At 36.6% G+C, this 22,499-nt stretch overlaps 1 protein-coding gene across 5 annotated transcripts in view; it reads left to right on the forward strand.

Moving 5' to 3' along the window:
• The window catches only part of SNX7 (sorting nexin 7), a 184,757-nt gene that overhangs the window by 33,418 nt on the left and 128,840 nt on the right, over positions 1-22,499 (forward strand). For all 5 annotated transcript variants that reach the window (XM_012176935.4, XM_004002218.5, XM_042251278.2 and 2 more), the window contains exons 2-6: positions 7,190-7,372; positions 14,304-14,414; positions 14,757-14,921; positions 17,085-17,283; positions 21,584-21,783. In XM_012176935.4, the coding sequence (XP_012032325.2) occupies positions 7,190-7,372; positions 14,304-14,414; positions 14,757-14,921; positions 17,085-17,283; positions 21,584-21,783 (858 nt within the window). The remainder of the gene's footprint in view (positions 1-7,189; positions 7,373-14,303; positions 14,415-14,756; positions 14,922-17,084; positions 17,284-21,583; positions 21,784-22,499) is intronic.

Genomic DNA, 22,499 nt, shown 5'->3' on the forward strand with positions numbered 1-22,499 from the left:
TAGGTAAAAGAAGTGGGTTGTGGTAAGTCAAGAGGGTGACTACAAAGAACGCCAGAGCACATGGTTGTGTGCACTGTCAGTGAAATTGAAAGCACATTTGCCCATCAAATTAAAATTTGTCAGCTTAGAAAACTATTATTTATATGAAATGAATATTGAGAGAGATTTTTGTACCTGCTGGCTGCATGTTTATTTGGAACCTCTAAATTCTGTTGTAATAACTGCTTAGTATTCCATTGTGTTAGCATCCCATAATTTTGACAATCCCATTTTCTTGTGATTCTGGGCATATTTTTAAGTTTCCTTTTTAACTATATAACTCTGATGAGTTCAGAGAAAAAACAATCAAATGTGTAATCCAAGGTCTTCCGCCAAAATGGCCCTAGATACTCTGTTAACTTATTACAATGGTTCTTACTGTTTATGAACACATTAGATACAGTGTTGACTATAAACAATTAAAAATCTTTCTGCAAAATAATACACATTTATTTTAGAATATTTGTAAACACAGAAACTCAGACAGGAAAATATTAAACTCAAGAGGAATCCTGATACTTGAGATAACGTCTGTTAACTTTTTGGTATAACTTCCAAGTTCACGAGCATATACATATTATGAGTCGCTCTTTGTTACTTTTTCTCTCATACCCTCTGGAACCCCTCTGTCATAAACACACAAGCACACATGCATGCATAAGAATCTAGTTAAAGATAAATTTTATAAGCTGCTGTTTTCTCTTAATAACACACTGTGAACCTTTTCCCAAGTTTCTGTATATTCTTCTAATACATTAATCACTTTACTGTATTCTATTATATGGATAGACTTTATTGTATTCTGTCCTAGGGATATACTGTAATTTATCTCACTGAACTTTTGTTGCAAGAAATTTATTATCTCCGTGTTTTTTGTGTGTCTGATCAACCCAACTGTGATTTGTTTTCTATTCTTTGGTCTAAATCATGCCTAAGATGCATATGTTTTCATACATTTATATCTTATATTGTAAATACCATTCTTCTCTTAAAGGAACCAGAGCTCTTTGGATAAATGTCTGATTCCATGACTGGGGGCGGGGAAAATAAGTATAAAGTAAATCTGAAATATCTTGATATGCCTGAAAATGAAGTGCTTAAGGAGTAATGAAGACATCAAAAACACACAGATGCCAGTTTTAAGGGACTCCTACTAGGCAAGTTTTGGACACTTAGAACATCAAAATGAATTATATTAATGAATTATAACCCATTGAGTAAAATAGGTCTCTGAGTCTATACTCATAATTAATTGGCTAAATAAATACTCTTTATCCTCCTTAGTAGGAAATCTACTGATAATATCAAAATTGAAAAATTAGGAAAAGAGTATATGTGTTATTTTGAAATAAAGCATGTAACAAGGAACAAATATAGTTAAGAGTTCTGAATTTACTTCTAAGGAGTATGAACTGATAATACTAATACCGGAACATGGGATGCTGCATTTTTATTTTTAATTTGTTTCATTTTATTTTAAGCCTTGTTGAATAACTTGACTTTTGAAAACTATGAATATATTTTTAAATTTTGAAATAATTTCAGACTTGAAGTCTTGCAAGAATGCCACAAAGAATCTAGGTCTGCCGGATTTGCTTTCTGCCTCTCTGTAAATTGAGTAAATTGGAAACATATTTTATTTCTCATAATTAAATCTCTGTGTATTTTTGAAAACAAGGATACTCTCCTACATAATTACAGTGTAAATATCTTAATCAGGAAATTAACATTGACATAATACTATTAACATATTCTAATCCGCAGACCCTTTCAAAATTTTCCAGTTGTACCAAAGATATCTCTTAGAGAGAAAAAAAAACAAAGGTTCTCAAAGGTTCTCCTCCTTTGGTACAGAATCCAGTCTAAGATCACGTGTTGCGTGCTGGTTGTCTCTTAGGTGGTCATCAGCAGTCTGGAATGGTTCGTCTTTTTTTTCCATCATGGTATTAGCATGTCTCCTCCTCTCAGACATACTAATGTTTTTCTTCCTATTATCTTTACCTAACTATAGCACCATTTTTAGTTAAATTTGGGATTAAGAACAATTTATTTTTATTCACAGTCAAGGGATGTGATGACCTGTGATTACATTTTCATTCTTGTACTTTTTGTTTTCCTTAGAGTTCACCATTCATTCATTCATTCATTTTTTAAGGCCCTCCCTTTCTCCCTGTCTTGCTTTCTCTTCCTTTCACTTTTTTTTGCATCAATCTTAATGCATTTACAAAGTCTAACATGGCACGCTTACTTTCATATGCTTAGATGTATCAGATATTGTCAGTCTCCTTCTTTCCTTCTTTTCCTCTTTCTCTTTCCCTGCTTACTTTGCTCTTTCTCTTTCCTTCCTCCTTCTCTTATCATTTCCTCTGTATAACCTTGCCTCCCTGAAGTCTTTCAGCTCCTCTCTGTATAGGTTGTTCTCTGTCTGCTGCAGAGCTGTCAACCTGAAACATTCTTCCACTGTCATCCAAGGAATTTCCTTTAATTCCCTTCTCTGTTGAATCTCCTGCTTTTAGATCCTATTTCTTCTTTCTTGGTATATGCCCTTATTTTGGAAAAGTGAAGTCCTCCAAAGAATGGATGCATGGGAAGTCAGATTTTGAAATCTTTCATATTTTTCCCGTATACTTGAATGACTGTTTGTCTGGCTATAAATAGTTCTCGGTAGAAAATATTTTCCTCTAAAATTTTTGAAGATACTAATTTATTATCATTTTGAGAAATCTGAAGGCATTCTGATTCCTGATATTCCTGTTGTATTTTGCCTGTTTATATTCTCTCTGGAATTTAGGCTTTCCTAAATTTTTTCCTAAGCTTTTAGGAATTAAAAAACCTCTACGATTATGAAATGTCATGGTAATGGAAGCTTGTGGGAGTATTCCCCACCCCGCCACTGGTCTTGTTCATTTTGAGGAGGTCTGATAGACCCTGTCAATCTGGAAATATTTCAGTTTGGATTTACCTTCTTCATTTTCTGGAATTATTTTCACTCAGGATCTGTCAACTGGGATCCTTTAATTTTTAAAAATATCTTCTTTTCTTTCTCATGTTCTTTTGGTCCAGCTTAGTTCCTTAGTTCTATCCTTGGAGCTTTCTGTTGAGTTTTTATCCTTTCATCATATTTCAGCTTTCATGAGCCTCTTTTTTTTTTTTTTTTTGGTTTCTCCGCTGTTCTCTGAATTCTTAAAAAATTTAACACCTGTTTTCATTTACGAATTTGATATCATTCTTGTCTCTCATGCTTTCCTTTCTTGGTAAGCATTCTATTCTCTATTCTGTCTGCCTCTCATATTCTCTTTGTTGGTGAATCTCTCCCCTCAGAGCCTTCCCACATGTTGAGATGTTTGGTGGCTCCTGCACCAGGTAATGAAAAGCCACGTAGACAGTCAGTGTTTGGCCAGGAAGGGCCTTCCCTGTAGGGTTAGTGTGCAGAGGCTTGGCTGATTCCCCAGGGCACTGCAGCTGTCAGATTTTTCTTGGAATGGTCAGCTAAGAGAGGAAGTCTCCAACTATTACGTGTAGTTTTCCATCTTGCTGCCACTTTCTTGGGGCCAAATGATGGGAAAGGACAGGATATCTTTCCATCTAGTATGTAGGACTTTCCCTTGATATCTGTATTTTCATAGGGCCTGTCTCTCCCTCCACCCTACCTGTGTCCTTGAATTCAGAGGCACTCCAGTAAATTTCAAGTTTTCTGCAAAACAGGGAAAGAAAAGTCACCTGATTGCATGGGGTATGTCAGGGAATCTGAGGTACCAACTCTCTTTTGTTTTATGAGCTTTTCAACCAGTCCCCTCATTAAACTCTACCAGCATTCTGTGTCTACAGGTTTCTGGAAATTTTGCTTCTTGAGTCTCTCTGTGATCCTCCGTCTCAGTGTGCCTTCTTCCCAGTTAACCATCCTGTCCTAGGCTTACTTTAGCTTTTTTTTTTTAGTGGTAGCTTTTCAGTTACCACTCAACCATCAGACTTCCAGTTTCCAAAAGATAGTTTACTTCCTGCTTCAGTTCAGTTCAGTTCAGTTCAGTTGCTCAGACGTATCCGACTCTTTGCGACCCTATGAACTACAGCATGCCAGGCCTCCTTGTCCATCACTAACTCCCAGAGTCCACCCAAAACCATGTCCATGGAGTTGGTGATGCCGTCCAACCATCTCATCCTCTGTCGTCCCCTTCTCCTCCTGCCCTCAATCTTTCCCAGAATCAGGGTCTTTTCCAATGAGTCAGCTCTTTGTATGAGGTGGCCGAAGTATTGGAGTTTCACCTTCAGCATCATTCCTTCCAATGAACACCAAGGACTGCTCTCTTTTAGAATGGACTGGTTGGATCTCCTTGCAGTCCAAGGGACTCTCAAAAGTCTTCTCCAACACCACAGTTCAAAACCATCAATTCTTCGGCACTCAGCTTTCTTTATAGTCCAACTTTCACATCCATACATGACTACTGGAAAAACCGTAGCCTTGACCAGCTAGACCTTTGTTGGCAAAGAAATGTCTCTGCTTTTTAATAAGCTGTATAGGTTTGGCATAACTTTTCTTCCAAGGAGTACTCATCTTTTAATTTCATGCCTGCAATCACTATCTGCAGTGATTTTGGAGCCCCCCAAAATAAAGTCAACCACTGTTTCCACTGTTTCTCCATCCATTTGCCATGAAGTGATGGGACCAGATGCCATGATCTTAGTTTTCTGAATGTTGAACTTTGAGCCAATTTTTTCATTCTTCTCTTTCACTTTCATCAAGAGGCTCTTTAGTTCTTCTTCACTTTCTGCCATAAGGGTGGTGTCATCTGCATATCTGAGGTTATTGATATTTCTCCTGGCAGTCTTGATTCCAGCCTGTGCTTCATCCAGCCCAGTGTTTCTCATGATGTGCTCTGCATATAAGTTAAATAAGCAGGGTGACAATATACAGCCTTGAAGTACTCCGTTTCCTATTTGGAACCAGTCTGTTGTTCCATGTCCAGTTCTAACTGTTGCTTCCTGACCTGCATACAGATTTCTCAAGAGGCAGGTCAGGTGCTCTGGTATTCTCATCTCTTTGCTGCTACTGCTAAGTCGCTTCAGTTGTGTGTGACTCTGTGCGACCCCATAGACGGCAGTCCACCAGGCTCCACCGTCCCTGGGATTCTCCAGGCAAGAACACTGGAGTGGATTGCCATTTCCTTCTCCAGTGCATGAAAATGAAAAGTGAAAGTGAAGTTGATCAGTTGTGTCCGACTCTTTGCGACCCCATGGACTGTAGCCTACCAGGCTTTTCCATCCATGGGATTTTCCAGGCAAGAGTACTGGAGTGGGATGCAATCGCCATCTCTTTAAGAGATCACTGTTGTGATCCACATAGTCAAAGGCTTTGGCATAGTCAATAAAGTAGAAGTAGATGTTTTTCTGGAACGCTCTTGCTTTTTCCATGATCCAGCAGATGTTGGCAATTTGATCTCTGGTTCCTCTGCCTTTTCTAAAACCAGCTTGAACATCTGGAAGTTCATGGTTCATGTATTGCTGAAGCCTGGCTTGGAAAATTTTGAGCATTACTTTGCTAGCGTGTGAGATGAGTGCAATTGTGCAGTAGTTTGAGTATTCTTTGGCATTGCCTTTCTTTGGGATTGGAATGAAAATTGACCTTTTCCAGTCCAAATTTGCTGGCATATTGAGTGCAGCACTTTCACAGCATCATCTTTCAGGATTTGAAAGAGCTCAACTGGAATTCCATTACCTCCACTAGCTTTGTTCGTAGTGATACTTCCTAAGGCCCTCTTGACTTCACATTCCAGGATGTCTGACTCTAAGTTAGTGATCACACCATCGTGATTATCTGGGTCATTAAGATCTTTTTGTACAGTTCTTCTTTGTATTCTTGCCACCTGTTCTTAATATCTTCTGTTTCTGTTAGGTCCCTAGTATTTCCGTCCTTTATTGAGCCCATCTTTGCATAAAATGTTCCCTTGGTATCTCTAATTTTCTTAAAGAGATCTCTAGTCTTTCCCATTCTATTGTTTTCCTCTATTTCTTTGCATTGATCGCTGAGGAAGGCTTTCTTATCTCTCCTTGCTATTCTTTGGGTATATCTTTCCCTTTCTCTGCTTTTTGCTTACTTTCTTTTCACAGCTATTTGTTAGTACTCCTCAGACAGCCATTTTGCTTTTTTGCATTTCTTTTTCTTGTGGATGGCTTGATTCCTGTCTCCTGTACAGTGTCACAAACTTCCTTCCATAGTTCATCAGACACTCTGTCTATCAGATCTAGTCCCTTAAATCTATTTCTCACTTCTACTGTATAGTCATAAGGGATTTGATTTAGGTCATACATGAATGGTCTAGTAGTTTTCCCCACTTTCTTCAATTTAAGTCTGAATTTGGCAATAAGGAGTTCAAGATCTGAGCCACAGTCAATTCCCGGTCTTGTTTTTGCTGACTGTATAGAGCTTCTTCATCTTTGGCTGCAAAGAATATAATCAATCTGATTTCGGTGTCAACCATCTGGTGATGTTCATGTGTAGAGTCTTTTCTTGTGTTGTTGAAAGAAGGTGTTTGGTATGACCAGTGAGTTCTCTTCGCAGAACCCTGTTAGCTTTTGCCCTGTTTCATTCTGTACTCCAAGGCCAAATTTGCCTGTTACTCCAGGTATCTCTTGACTTCTTACTTTTGCATTCCAGTCCCCTATAATGAAAAGGACATCTGTCTTAGGTGCTAGTTCTAGAAGGTCTTGTAGGTCTGCATAGAACTGTTCAACTTCAGCTTCTTCAGCGTTACTGGTTGGGACATAGACTTGGATTTCCGTGATAATGAATGGTTTGCTTTGGATACGAACAGAGATCGTTCTGTCATTTTTGAGATTGCATCCAAGTACTGTATTTCGGACTCTTGTTGACTATGATGGCTACTTCGTGCTTAGCCTATTTTTTTTTACTTTGACGGTTTGTACCTTTTTATGGTTTTTGTCTTGTTTTTGTTTGTTTCTTTACTGTCATTTTTAATGTGGGATTTTGTGAAGAAACACAAATAAACATATATTTCCACATACTTTATTTAAGCAAGTGTCCAGTTATCCTTTTTGTTCTGGACATATTTGATTAGTATTTCTGGTAGCTAAGAAAAAGAGAATTTTAACTCTTTTCCACCTAAACTTTAATTTTTGAATGCTTTATTCATAGGATGCCTCATTGATGGACATGAATTCCTTCAGCCCTCTGATGCCGACATCCCCTTTATCAATGATAAACCAAGTCAAGTTTGAAGATGAGCCAGATTTGAAAGATCTTTTTATTACGGTTGATGAACCTGAAAGCCATGTTACTACAATTGAAACTTTTATTACTTATAGGATTATTACTAAGGTAAGTATTTAATGAACATTTTCTTGACTGCAGTTGCTTCTTTGAACTTTTGGAACTACTTTTTGTTCACTTTGACACTCAAGTTAGAGAATTTTAGCAGAATTAAGTGCTAGTCTTTCAGCCATTTTGAATAAGACATTGCATCTTATCTATTCTTCACTTGTCCTATATGAATTTGGATTAACTTGAGTACCAGTCACTTGTATGTTAGCAGTTGTGCTTCTTATAATAGGAATAATTTCATGTTTTAGTTTAAAGATTATAAAGAAACATATCTGGGAAAGAAGTTTTGCTAATAAAGAAAACAACTGGTTGAAAACATAATACAGTATTTTGTATTCACATTTTTTCTGAAGATTAAAAAAATTTTTTTCATTTGTTTTCCAAGTAAGAGCGCATGATAGGATTTCCCTGGTGGTGCAATGGTTAAGAAACCACCTTCCAATGCAGAGGGACATGGGTTCAATCCAGGGAACTAGGATCCCACATGCCGTGGGGCACCTGGGCCAATGCACTGCAACTAGAGAGCCTGTGCACCACAGCAAAGACCCAGCAAAGCCAAAAAGAAAAGAAAAAAAAGCAAATGGTTACGCTATCTCTTTATCTCATATATGAGATGCTTTTAGTTGTTTAGTGATGCAAAAGCAGAACAGATCTGGAACCCAAGTCTCCTTAATCCTCAGACAAGGCTCTGTAAAATGACAGCTTACACTAACAAAACAGCCAAATAGTATAATCCTTTTTATGATGATAATCTTTGTGTAACAGCAGCCTTTAAGAATTCTGTTTATAAGTTATAACATTTTGTTTGTGAATTCTCACTCTCTGACTCTGGAAGTGCATCCCTTTTGTAGCTGAAAATCTTTTGGACTCTCCACATACAAGCACTTCCTTCAGTACGGCCTGCTAATTATGTTCCACTAAGATGTGTGTATCTCAGCTCCTCACTCAGATTCTTAAAAATCCTGCCTGACTCCTCATTTCCTACAGAACAAGGTGCAGACTCCTTTGTATGACATTCGGAGACTCTCTCAGTCTGGAGCCAGTCTACTGTACACGACTTGCCTCTTACTGCCTACTTTTAATACCCCCGCTCTTCACTCGCATAGAACTGCCTCTTTTATCTGAATATTCTAGGGCATTTCTTGCTTTCATAAGTTTGCATACGCTGCTTTTTCTGTCTGGTATGCCCTTCCCACTCTCAGGCAGAAGAACTACTGTTTATTTTTCAAGATGCAATTCGAAACGATGCTTACCTCCTCTGCTCCCACAAGCTAAAAATCCTTTTTCTACTGTTTGCTCACACTGTTCTAACTGAACTCCTAAAGAAAATGAGATATGACAGTGCAGCAAAGAAATTAAAAGCCTATGCTTAATCCTTCTAAGCCTCAGGTTTTTTTTTTTTTTTTAAATCTTTAAAACTGAACTGAAAATAGGACCTGGTTTTGTACAGTTGCTGTAAGAATTAATTTAGGATGGGTAATCAATGTAAAACACTTAACAGGGTGCCTGACACATGATAAGTATTCAGTATTTGTTACCTACCTGTGTGTATGTCAGTAACTACGTGTGTTTTTTATTTATTCCCACTGAGTCTGTGAGCTTCTCAAGGTAGGTAATTGTATCTTAAATTATCCATAATTCTGAACACAATCCTTCGGATATAACTTCTAAGTCATTTAACCTTTTGGTGAGTGGGTGAGTGAAGAAATTTATAGTGTCAGAGTCCTGTCAAAAGGCTGCAGAGCAAAACAGCTTGAAGTAGAATCTTTGTTGCTCCCTTTCCTTGCTATTTAATTAACCTCTGTGTGCTTAGTTTCCTCATTTGTAAATAAGATAATAATACTAACCTAATAGGATCTTTGTGAATATTCCATGTGTTAATACAGCACACTGCTAAGAACAGAGCCATATTTCTCCTGTTACTGCTATTATAATCATAATCATCCATTTTCATTATCCTTTCTAGCAAAGATTTTGTGACTGAATTATTTTCCCCTCATTTATTTTTTTCATTAAGACACTTTATAAGCCATCCTATGGATTTCATTCTGATCATAGACATACAATTCTTATGAGTTATCTGTATTGCATCATTCTTTAAATGTGCTGCTGTTATAGTAGAGGTAGTAGTGGTGATAGTGATATTATTATAGTATGTTAAACTAACTTTTGTTGTGGGACTACTTTGTGCCAGGCAATGTTCTAACCACTTGATCCATAATAATATTAACTGATTTGAAGCTTACAGCAATCCTAGATCTTGTGATTTACCCCCATTTTGTGGGTGAGGACACTGAAACTTAAAACTCGCCAAAGGTTACACAACATAGTCATTAGCTAAGCTAAGATTTAAATCTAGACAGTTTATTTTTATACTATTATAGAGAGCTTCCTTGGTGGCTCAGCAGTGAAGAATCCGGCTGTAGTGCAGATGATGCAGGCTCAATCCCTGGGTCAGGAAAATCCCCTGGAGAAGGAAATGGCAACCCACTCTAGTATTCTTGCCTGGGAAATCCCATGGACAGAGGAGCCTGACAGGCTGCAATCCACGGGGTCACAAAGAATCAGACATGACTTAATGACTAAACAACAATAACAAACTATATAGATTTTCATTATACTTTTGTGCATCCGTATGTGATTGTGGCAGACTATCTTTCAGCTTAACTGTTATAAAGTATGTCCCTTTATTATACATTTGGTTACTTTTACTGCATCCAGTGGCCACAGTACTGGAAAAGGTCAGTTTTCATTCCAATCACAAAAAAAGGCAATGCCAAAGAATGCTCAAACTACCACACAATTGCGCTTGTCTCACACGCTAGCAAAGTAATGCTCAAAATTCTCCAAGCCAGGCTTCAACAATACATGAACTGTAAACTTCCAGATGTTCAAGCTGGTTTTAGAAAGGCAGAGGAACCAGAGATCAAATTGCCAACATCTGCTGGATCATGGAAAAAGCAAGAGAGTTCCAGAAAAACATCTATTTCTGCTTTATTGACTATGCCAAAGCCTTTGACTGTGTGGATCACAGCAAACTGTGGAAAATTCTTCAAGAGATGGGAATACCAGAGCACCTGACCTGCCTCTTGAGAAATCTGTAAGCAGGTCACGAAGCAACAGATAGAAATGGACAGGGAACAACAGACTGGTTCCAAATAGGAAAAGGAGTACATCAAGGCTGTATACTGTCACCCTGCTTATTTAACTTATATGCAGAGTACATCATGAGAAACGGTGGGCTGGAGGAAGCACAGGTTGGAATCAAGATTGCTGGGAGAAATAGCAATAACCTTAGATATGCAGATGACACCACCCTTATGGCAGAAAGTGAAAAAGAACTAAAGAGCCTCTTGATGAAAGTGAAAGGGAAGACTGAGAAAGTTGGCTTAAAGCTCAACATTCAGAAAACTAAGATCATGGCATCTGGTCCCGTCACTTCATGGCAAATAGATGCGGAAACAATGGAAACAGTGGCTGACTTTATATTCTTGGGCTCCAAAATCACTGCAGATGGTGACTGCAGCCATGAAATTAAAAGACACTTACTCCTTGGAATAAAAACTATGACCAACCTAGACAGCATATTAAAAAGCAGAGACATTACTTTGCCAACAAACGTTCGTCTAATAAAGGCTATGGTTTTTCCAGTAATAATGTATGGATGGGAGAGTTGGACTATAATGAAAGCTGAGCACATAAGAATTGATGCTTTTGAACTGTGGTGTTGTTGAAGACTCTTGGGAGTCCCTTGGACTGCAAGGAGATCCAACCAGTCCATCCTAAAGAAGATCTGTCCTTAGTGTTCATTGGAAGAACTGATGTTGAAGCTGAAACTCCAATATTTGGCCACTTCATGAGAAGAGCTGACTCATTTGAAGAGACCCTGATGCTGGAAAAGATTGAAAGTGGGAGGAGAAAGGGACGACAGAGGATGAGATGGTTGGATGGCATCACCGACTCAATGGACATGAGTTTGGGTAAACTCCGAGAGTTGGTGATGGACAGGGGGGCCTGGCATGCTGCGGTTCATGGGTCACAAAGAGTTGGACACGATTGAATAACTGAACTGAACTGAGTATATAAACTGTACCAAATATACTAAAATATGTATTACAGATACAAAAATATAAACTTTTAGTAGATGTATATTGTGTGGGAAACACAGTCTTTTCTTTGTTATTGACTTAGTATCACTTATTTACTGATATATTTAATAAAGTTCTATTGAGTGCCAGTTATGTTTTAGGCACCGTGTTGTATGTTGAGACTATGCCAGCAATTGAGACAGACCCTCTGCCTTCGTGGAATTTTCAATACGAGGGGGGCAGGGCATTGATGATAGATATTAAACAATTGTATGTCTTATTAGTTAATTATAGTTATAAATATTGTGACAGAAAAATACAGAATTTTATGAGCATGGTTGTTGTTTTCACAGCAGGTACTCCATCTAATTAGGAGATTCAGGGATGGCTACCCTGGGAAAGTTTTAGTTTTATAAACATTTATATTCATGGGCACTAAGATTATTAGGATAAATGCACATACTCTTGCCTACATGTACACTGGCAGTCCCTACTTAGGAATACTGAATAGTGCCATGACTAATTGTGCCAGGAAGCCCACGTTCCTGGCACCTGTTCCCCTTATGAGGGATTACCCTGATTCTCCAGGTTGAAATATCCGAAGTAACTGCTCTGAAGAAATACTTTCAGTTTCAGAGATCTAGAGGTGTGCCTTGACTTAGGACATGTGGGAGTAAGAACTCAAGAGGTTTAATAAAGCTTTGTCCTCTCACATCCTCATCATGAAGACAGACTCATAAATACCTGCCAGTATGTGTCAGTAGTTGGTGATAAAAGTATGTTTTTTTTCTAAATTCATTTTCCTCAGAAAAATAGTTTTCTAAACCTTCAAATTTTAGAGTAACTATTTGCCCATGACTGAAGGTCAGTATTTGCTAAATAAATGCATTTTGAGGTATAGTCTTTTAGTCCTAAACTTCAAGTACCCAGGCTCTTATGGTCAGACATGAAAAATTAAACACCATTTACAGTTTACCTTCTATGGGAAAATGTATTCTAGACTAGAAAAGAGATAAAGCTTCCAAATAATAGGAAAATTTGATGATAGATTTCCAACTTAGAAAGGACTTGTGTTCTAAAGAGTTATTTTGGAGGACAAACAATATGTAACTTATAGCCCTTGAGAAGTCCAGTGAAGTCTTAGAGTAGGAAGAATGAAATGCACCGTCCTTAAGGTTTGTACTTATCCTCTGCTTGCTTCTCTTTATTGTGGTATGTTAGAGAACTCTTACGTCACTGGCAGGGTGATGAGGCCAGAAGCAACCAATTATTTGACTTGATTTTATATCTTCCTGTTGCTGAAATTTATACACGTTTCTTTTGTGTCAACTTGAAGTTTTGGGAATTCTTAAGAACATGTAATGTTCAATCTTATTTTAACTTCGCAGTGTTGGAGTGTTTTTATTGTTAATTATGGCAACTTATTTTTTCTTGGAAATTGGTAGTAAACCTGTACACATGTACCTGGTATGAAGAGGTATCAGTGAGTATTGTTTAACGAGTTACTTTATGTTTTGTGTGTATATGTATGTATGCATGTGTGTGTATTTCCATATATATGTACACATACCAACTTGTATATATATTGTTAAACTGTGTTTCCACTAGATTTAGTTGGCCTATTTTTACCACTTCCACAATTTGTACCATTTTGCATAATAGATTTTGTAGTTTTTTTTGAACATGTAGTTCCTTAGACTTCTGCATCTCATTTACCTCTACTTTTTCCCACTAAAAAGGGAGTGTTTTGCTAAGATATATTTTATGATATTCTAAACATTCACTTTATAAGAATAAATCTTGGCAAGTGTAGATTTTGTGAACCTTATTTTATGACAATTAAGATTGTATCTTATTTTGACTTGAACTGCTTAATTTTACAATTGTGTTCATCTGTGTGGGTGATTGATATTTTTGGTGAGTGTGAAATAATGTGATGTGTTATTTATTCCATATTTATTCCTCCAGGAAAATCTCAAACAATATTTCTGTATAATTTTCTTAAAAACTACTTAAGTGACTTTTTTTTCTCATAAGAGGCAAGTGTGCATTGTCTAAGCTATTTTTGTGATGGGCTTGTAATTCAGGTAACAGAGGTGAGGTTGATATTGTGCCCATGTTCTTCTTGTCGTATGTGTTGGAATAGATTCTGGTTTGTTGAGAACAGATATTTTAATGTGTTTGCTTAACTTTTAGGAGTTTAGGCATATAGTTCAAAATTCCTTGAGAAATGACAGAAAGATTTGCTTTTCACATTAAATTGCCATTAATAACATTTTTAAACAGTGGTAAAATCTCTCTGGTTAATGTTAGAATTTTCAAATACTAAAAGCAAATTTTAGCAAAGCAATTCATTTGAGCAGATTCCAAGGAAACATTTTTTTTTTTTCTCAGTTATGTTCAGGTTATTTTTCCAAGTTGCAAAAATAGGACTTTCCTCAAATTCTGAATTTTGATCATCTTGAGAAACGAAATATATTTGAAACCTAAAGTCAGAACACACTTTCTTGTTAGCAAGAAAGTCATGCCAAAGATAATAGTAGTTAAAATCTTGTGGAAGACAGATGGTTGCTCTGAGACAGATTTTTCAGTTTGGATTTTAAATTTGAGCATGATGTTTGCTTTCTTTCTGGGAATACTGGAAAGTTTGCTTTGTTTCTTCTGCTGCATGAATTGATGACTGCAAAGGAAAAAAAATGTACAGGCTGACAAACACTGAATAATTAGAATTTGTTAGTTTTTCTTAGAGACCCATTTATTTCAGAATGTCTAAAATAACATTAGGCAAATGTCTTCTGTCTTATATTGCATGTGCTGTTATTTTTTCCTACTTTCTTCAGACATCTCGTGGGGAATTTGACTCCAGTGAATTTGAAGTTAGGAGACGTTATCAAGATTTCCTTTGGTTGAAAGAAAAACTTGAAGAAGCGCACCCAACTCTGGTTATTCCAGTACGTTTACATTTTTTTTTTTCTCACAGAATAGCTGCCATTTTGTCTTGTGAATCATTAGAATGTCTTAACACCCAATTTCAGACCTTTGATTCAATGCAATGCATTTATCTGGGAAACATTTGTTTTTAAACTTTTCAATCTATGTACAGATTTGTTTTTTAAAACTATTGTAATGTGTTAAGATTTTCTGGTATTTGGCTCTAACATTGTGAATTTTGAAAAATTAGTTTTATGAGAAATGATCACATGTTCACACAGTCTTCCAGAAAGCAGAAGTGTGGAATTCCTTATAACCCCATGCCACGTGATGCTCAGACACCTTTTTATTTCTTGCCCTAGCCATTGCCGGAAAAGTTCATAGTGAAAGGAATGGTGGAGCGCTTTAATGATGACTTCATTGAGACACGAAGGAAGGCACTGCACAGGTTTCTGAACCGAGTCGCTGACCATCCAACTCTAACATTTAATGAAGACTTTAAAATTTTTCTTACTGCACAAGCTTGGGTAAAAAATTTTAATTTATACTCATGTAATCCTTCAGTATTTATACCTGTAGTAGGTTGTATGCTTCCTCTATTTACCTTTTAAAATCAGGTAGTAGTAACCTTGAAATAAGATGGATTTTTAAACATTTAAGAAATATCCTTTGGATACAACTCTGTATCAGGTCTACACACGAACATTATGAAAATCATGTACCTTTCTCACATATACATCCTCATATTTCTCTTGGTAGCTGATATATTTTTTAAAACGCCTGGGTACTCCTTGCATGTAGCTAATACTGAAAATATAAAAACATTTTTAAAGTAACACTGTTTTGAGTAGTAATGAGTCAGGGCTTTTCAAGTTAAGATAGAAGTTTTGTTATTGATAGATGGATAGGTAAATGGATTGATAGATAATATAATTTTCTCACTTTTCCTTCAATTACCTAATTTTAGAGGATCTAATTTCTAATAGAGATTCCTTTTATATTCCTTTTATTTTTTTCTTTTCTTCTATGAAGATATAATTCACCAAGAAAGATGATAAATAGGACAAACAGTCAATACTAAACACTTACTGACCAGTGCTGAGTTTTCTGTCTCTCAGTTGTTGCCAAAGTGATTGAAGCTAAAGAAGTCATTCATCTCCACTTTGACAGTACTTGGTGTCTGGAAGCCCTGTGTGACTTATGTGAGAAGAATTTGTGGCCTGACTCCAGACCCTTAGAAGCTGTTAGAAACATTCTCTGCAGTCAGCAGTTGTAGTAACAGCTTGCTAGTTGTGACTTGTGCTCTTTCTGATAATATTTACTCTATCAAATGATGCCGTAGCCCTCCTGAATAGATGTACTGCCTGGTCAAGGGTGGCATTTGTTATTATATTCTTTGCACACAAAATCATACTGACTTGGAAATGAATAAGTTTATATGTTGTTTTGGGTAAGACCTTCAAGAAAGAAGATCTTAGAAAGATAATATATTATCTAATATTTGGGTAAATAATATATAATAATGTTTTTATCTATAGATCTGGTAGTCAGCATTGTTATTTATAGATTTTTGGACTGTGTGAATGTTTATGTTACTCTTTGACGTTGTTACTCTTCAGTAACAATGCTGACTGCCAAATCCACAGATAAAAATACTATTATGTACTATTTATCCAAATATTAAATAACATATTATCTTTCTCCAGATCGTCTTTGATATCAAAGCTATGTTTCAGCAAGTGCTATACCCATTGTCAGAATCCTTTGACCTTGGTGTTCTTTTTGAGTAGGCCATACTTCTGAAGAGATATTTCTGTGCAGTGTATCCTTTTATAACATTTCCTCTTTGCAAATCTGTAGCTAACTCTCCTAAATTAACTGTGAACCATCTATTACATATTTTATTAAAAATTTTTCTCCAAAGACAGCCAGTCAGTGGAGACAGTATAACAGTTTATCCAATTAAGTTGGTTGCAGAGCTATGGTCAGGGAATTTATTTACCAACTATTCCAATGACTTTAAGAAAGCAGAGCCAGTTAGTGCTTAGCAGTGAAGCCCGTGGGGTCAGACTGCCAGGACTTTGATCCCTACCCACCAATTCATTGCTCTTGGACCTTGAGCAAGCTTCTTTAACCTTCCTTTGCTTCTATTTTCTTCTGTACAATGAGGGTAATAATAGAAGCTGTGTCATAGTGTTATCGTGAGTGATGTGTATAAAAAATGCAAGTATAGTGCCCATAACATTAAGCTCTTAATAAATGCTAGCCATTATTATAACTAAAAGATTAACACAATTTCCCAATTTTTCTTCCTAGTGTGTAGATTAGACTCTGAGAGATCTTTTTCTCAATCATTGTTCTAAATTCCTGTTAATAAAATACAGGTTTCATCTCATATCATTTTCGTATCTTCTCCAGTATCTCTATAAGTGCAGTTCCCTCTGTTACACCTTGTTCTTTGAAGGATCCATGCTCTGAGAAAACATGATTACATGTTTCACAGGAGCACTTTGGAAATGAATGTTATCAAGGAGACTGACACTTAGAGACTAAATGTATATGGAACCTTTTTATCATCTTTATTCTGATTAGATTTCTTTTTTCATTGTTGGATCTTAGAATATCATTGTTTGCTTCATCACAGATTTTTTTTTTTTTGTTTGTTTGTTTGTTTGTTTTTTTATTCCTAGGAATTCTCTTCTCACAAGAAGCAAGGGCCTGGATTACTCAGTAGGATGGGACAGTCAGTCAGAGCGGTTGCATTGTCAATGAGAGGAGTTAAAAGTCGCCCCGAGGAGTTCATGGAAATGAATAACTTCATTGAAATATTTAGCCAGAAAATAAATTTGATAGATAAAATATCTCAGAGAATCTACAAGGAAGAACGGGGTATGTAGAACTGCTAAACTGTGATCTCAAAGTTGTTGCATTTCTGATGAATCTTTTTCCATTTGCTGGTGTGGTAAGGCAGCATCAACTTAGCATTTCTTTTTGGTCATTCTTAGGATTACTGTCTCTGCTTACAGTGCCCATCTGTTATTGCATGCTGTTTACTGTATCTAATTAGGGCCCTTAGCATATTCATCATAGTTGTTTTAAAATCATGCTCTAATTCCAACATCTCTGCCACATCTGGTTCTGATGCTTGCTCTCTATTTAAATTGTGTTTTTTGCCTTTTAGTATGTCTTTTAATTTTCTTTTGCCCATGGTAGCCAGACATGATGTACTCATAAAAGTAAATAGGCCTTTAGTAATGTGATGGCGAGGTGTGGGGAGGGGAAGCGTTCTGGAGACCTGTGGTTAGGTCTCAGTGCTTTCATGAGTCTGTGCCTTGGACCACTGTGAGCCTCACAGAAGTTCAGGGTTTTTCCTTCCCCCTCTTAGTTGAGACAGGATGACCAGAGGAGGCTCAAGTTGAGTATTTCCTTTCCTCCAGCTCAGTTGTGCTTAGTCACTCAGTTGTGTCTGACTCTTTGTGACCCCATGGACTGTAGCCCCCCAGGATCCTCAGTCCATGGGGATTCTCCAGGCAAGAATACTGGAGTGGGTTGCCATGCCCTCCTCCAGGGGATCTTCCCAACCCAGGGATCGACCCCACGTCTCCCACATTGCAGGCAGGTTCTTTGCCCACTGAGCCACCAGGGAAGCTACCAGGTCAGTTAGCCTCTGATAATACCCCAGCAGGTAATGCTCTGGGTAACCAGTTTCCCACAAGGGAAGGCCTTGTTAAAAAGAACCCTGGCTATTAGGTAGAGTACCTTGGCTATTACAAAATGGCTTATTTTCTCATCTCCTGCAGGAAGCAGAAGTAATTTTTGCCTGATATTTACTGTGCAGGCTTTTGGAGGTAAATCTCACAATATTGTGGGATTTCACCCATGGCTAGTTTCCCTGGAGTTTTTAACTCCTTGAATTGTCCACACTGAGACTCCAGCAATTCATCATTGACAGTTTCAGTTTCCCAGCCTGGGCACTGGCTGGGCATTCCTCTCTGTTTTTTGTTTTTAAAAATTTTTATTGGAGTATACCCAGGTATGCCAGTGATAAAGAACCTGCCTGCCAATGCAGGAGACGTAAGAGATGCAGGTTCAATCCCTGGGTTGGGACGATCCCCTGGAGGAGGAAACGGCACCCTGCCCCACTATTCTTGCCTTCTTACCTGGAGAATCCCATGGACAGAGGAACCTGGCAGGCTACAACCCATAGGGTTGCATTGAGTCAGACATGACTGAGCACACACACGCATTCTTATTTCCATTTATAAATAATAGGGATAAAGAGCTTAATATTTTGGGTGTAGTCAGTCTCAAATGTTCAACATGGGCCATAATTTTAATCAAAGAAGTGATGTTTCAGGAAATAGGGTTTCCACATTTGCTTGGGCGGGGGTGGGGGAGGAGGTGCAAGAACTCTATATTAGATCTGTCCAAGCAATGGCAGAGAGATTTAAAATAGATCTCTTTTCCTATTTTCAAGTTAGATTTTATTTCATGATTCTATGAATTCTATAAATTCTATGATGAGTTTTTGCCAACTTAGATGGCTAAGTCTGACAATAATTTGATTTATGCCTTCTTGGTCTTTGTATTTACCATTTGTAAGTTTTAAAAAAATCAAGAAGATAATTGTTTTAACTAGGTTTAGTGATTCCAATTCTATTAAGTGAATTCTTGATGGATAGTTAAGTGGTATGGCAATTCAAAGAAACCCCTGGAAACTCTTGACATTTAAGAGTTCTACAGAATATCAAATAGCATCATTATGTGTTATATTTACTGGGGCAAGGGACTAGTTTTCAAATCTCTGATCTGCTCTAATATTTGTGAAATCCTCAAAAGGAAAACTGGGTTTTTGTGGTGGACTTTATAAATTTGAGCTCTCAATTTCAAGGAGTGGAGGCACACTGGCACAAACTTAAGGGATTTCTTGGTCTTTCGAATGTAAAGCCCATTTTTCAAGATTTCATTTAAAATGATGGGGTGTTTTTTTTTTTGTTTGTTTGTTTGTTTTTGAGTTCTGGGAGTCTAAGCTATATAAGGCATTTCATATTTAAATCATGAAGAATTTGTTTATCATAATGAGTCATTTTTCTTTTGACTTGCTTTTATTCCTTTTTTTTTCTGTGACTTTGTTTTGTGTTCCCTAATTAATTAGGCAAATTTGTATTGACCACATCATGTGCTAATGCTTTGTGCTAAAGATTGAAGGAGGGTTAAAATAGTATCTGTCCCTGAGTTCACAGTCTAGTTGGGGAAACAGATATATTAACAGACAAATTACAGTGCAGCTCAGTAAGTGTTTCCATACAGATGCAATTTGAGTGCTTATACAATTTAGAATTTCAAGGAAGCTCTTTATATTAAAATAAATACTTTACAGGGTAAATAACACACTTTGATATATGCAGAAATTAAGAAAAGAAATAAAGGAGAATGTTTTCTTTTCTAGAAATATTGGGGCCTCCCTGGTGGCTCAGACAGTAAAGAATCTACCTGCAATGCAGGAGACCTGGGTTTGGTCCAACGGGAATATACCCTGGAGCAGGGATAGTGTCACATGACCATTATCTAAAATAAAAGATAGGCCTAGATCAGGAGGATGCAATTTGGAAGGATCCTAGTGGTTGTCAAACATAGTATCTTCTTTAGGTGATAATAGTATTTGTATTGTTTTTAAATCTTTAAAGTCTTTTTTAGTTTACCTGATCATATAAACTTTTGAAAAATGTAATAGTTTAATAAAAAAGTTTAATTTAGAGCAATATGACATATTTCAACTAACCCCAATGACTAATAAGATGATTAAATATAGAGAACTTAATTATACTTATGTGGGTATTAGACCAAAAATTCTCACTATTCATGCATCCTCTACCATAAAAAGCCATCTGTCATTCAACATTGATAGTGTGAAAGCAAATGTATAAAAATATTCAGATTTTAAAATGAAATCCAAATTTTTGGATAAATGGTTTATCAAGCATTGAATAGTCTTTTGTTCATTCTTTCATTGATATGAAAATATTTATTAAATACATTATGTATTAGGCTTTGAGATTAAAAAAATAATGACTCTGCCCTATTGTAATGAGCGTATGGCCTTAGAGTATGTGAGTTATGCAAGCAGTTATAATAGAGTGAGATAATAGTATTAAATTATGATAGGCTTTAATAGAACCATAAAATTATGACACTCATTGAGGACAAAGCATCTACAAATCCTCTGGAACAGAAACGGGAGAGATTTACTTGTGTTACGACTTCAAGTGTGAGAAGTAGTTTGTCAGATGATAGGAATGGTAGAGGGCAACTGAAAGACGTGTGCAGTGTTTAAGTTAGGAGAAATCATGATATTCATGAATGAGCTGTTATTTTGGCTTGAATTAAAATATCTGTGAGGGAGATTTTTCAGGAGTTAGATCTGGAGAGGCAAGGTAGGGACTGAAGGACTTAAAGGCCTTTCTAATTCAGCTAAGAAGCTTTAATGTTCATATACTGTGACAAGAATTGAGAGGGAGAATTGTTAGAAGTCTCTTGCAGGAGCACAGGTTAGAGATGCTGATGATGGTGCAAGTGAGGATAGGTAGATCGGTGGGGAGATGGATGGATGGGTGGGCAGATAAGTAGATACAGATTTAGAAAGACTGGAATTAGTGATTGACTGTCTCTTTGTAGGTGTCAGTTTAGGGTGCAGGATGACCCCACAGTTTTTGCTTAGATCTCTGGAAGCAATTACCAGTAACTAGGATATGTAAACAGGAGAAGAGGAAAAGAAGACATGTTTTGTTTACATCATGTTGCCAGTGAAATACTCAGGTAGAGTTTGTTTGGTAGGCAGAAGTCCATGATACAGTAGACACAGTGATCATATAATTCATTGCCCAAGCCAGGATACTTTTGACAATGAAAAAGCATGTTATTATTGATTACACCTGGAAAGCTTTTATTCAAGGACTGTTCTGAGCAGACTGGGAGGACAGGTCAATTTAATGAAAGACGATATCTGCATTAATGTTCATCTACAAGAACATGCACACAATGAGAAAAATAAGGTCTTTTCTTATTGTCTATAATATAGGGATTTTTAAACTTATATACATTTTCATGTATTTTAAGTATATAATTAAAGTTATGTTGAAATATATATTGAAAGAGCATATTATAAATTGAAGAACTTATTATTTTTTAGAATATTTAGATGAAATGAAAGAATACGGTCCAATTCATATTCTGTGGTCGGCATCAGAAGAAGATCTGGCTGATACTCTAAAAAGTGTTGCCAGCTGCATTGACAAATGCTGTAAGGCCACTGAAAAATGGATGTCTGGATTCTCAGAGGCCCTGCTACCTGTCGTACATGAGTATGTGCTTTATAGTGAAATGTTAATGGTAAGGACTCCTAACTATACTTCTACCTGAGTCCCTGACTTGCTTTATAAGCTTTATAAAGGCAGTTTCTGTTTCAGTTTGTTCATCACTATCTTCCTCTCATAGAAAGATGCTTTGCATGTAGATGCTCATAAATATTTGTTTACTGCATGAATGAATTGATGAGTAGAAGAATATGTTAATAAAAGACAGGCATATTCAACAGTAGTAACAGTAGTTTATAACATAGGTTTGAAGCATCCTCAGTCAATATTTACATAGAGAGTATGATTAGTTTTTCCAGTGTTTTAAAATTTTACTTTCAGAAATTTCAGCACTTTAGAAATTCCTTTTCATGGACAAGTTGCTTTCTTGCTTCTAGGTACGTTTGAAAGATGATATCCACATTCTTAATGTTCATGTACAGGAACATGTGCCCAATGAGGAAAAATAAGGTCTTTTCTTATTGTCTATAATATAGGGATTTATATGAATATACATTTTTGTTACATTTTGTTTTCATATTTGTATGAAAATCCCTAAAATATAGGGATTTAGTATGTTTTATTTTGTTTGTATTGTTATGTAGAAAGTACTTGAGTAGGATCTTGATGTTTGTTCTGTCTTCTGGATGCTTCTAAAGAGAAATCCTCCAAATTACCATGTTTTTCTTTCATGACTTGAAAAGGCTTTTATTCCTTTTATATCAAAGTTTTACGTGTAACCTCCTAAGTTCC

The sequence above is a fragment of the Ovis aries genome, chromosome 1 (genome assembly GCF_016772045.2).
Source record: "Ovis aries strain OAR_USU_Benz2616 breed Rambouillet chromosome 1, ARS-UI_Ramb_v3.0, whole genome shotgun sequence".
Taxonomy (NCBI): Eukaryota; Metazoa; Chordata; class Mammalia; order Artiodactyla; family Bovidae; genus Ovis; species Ovis aries.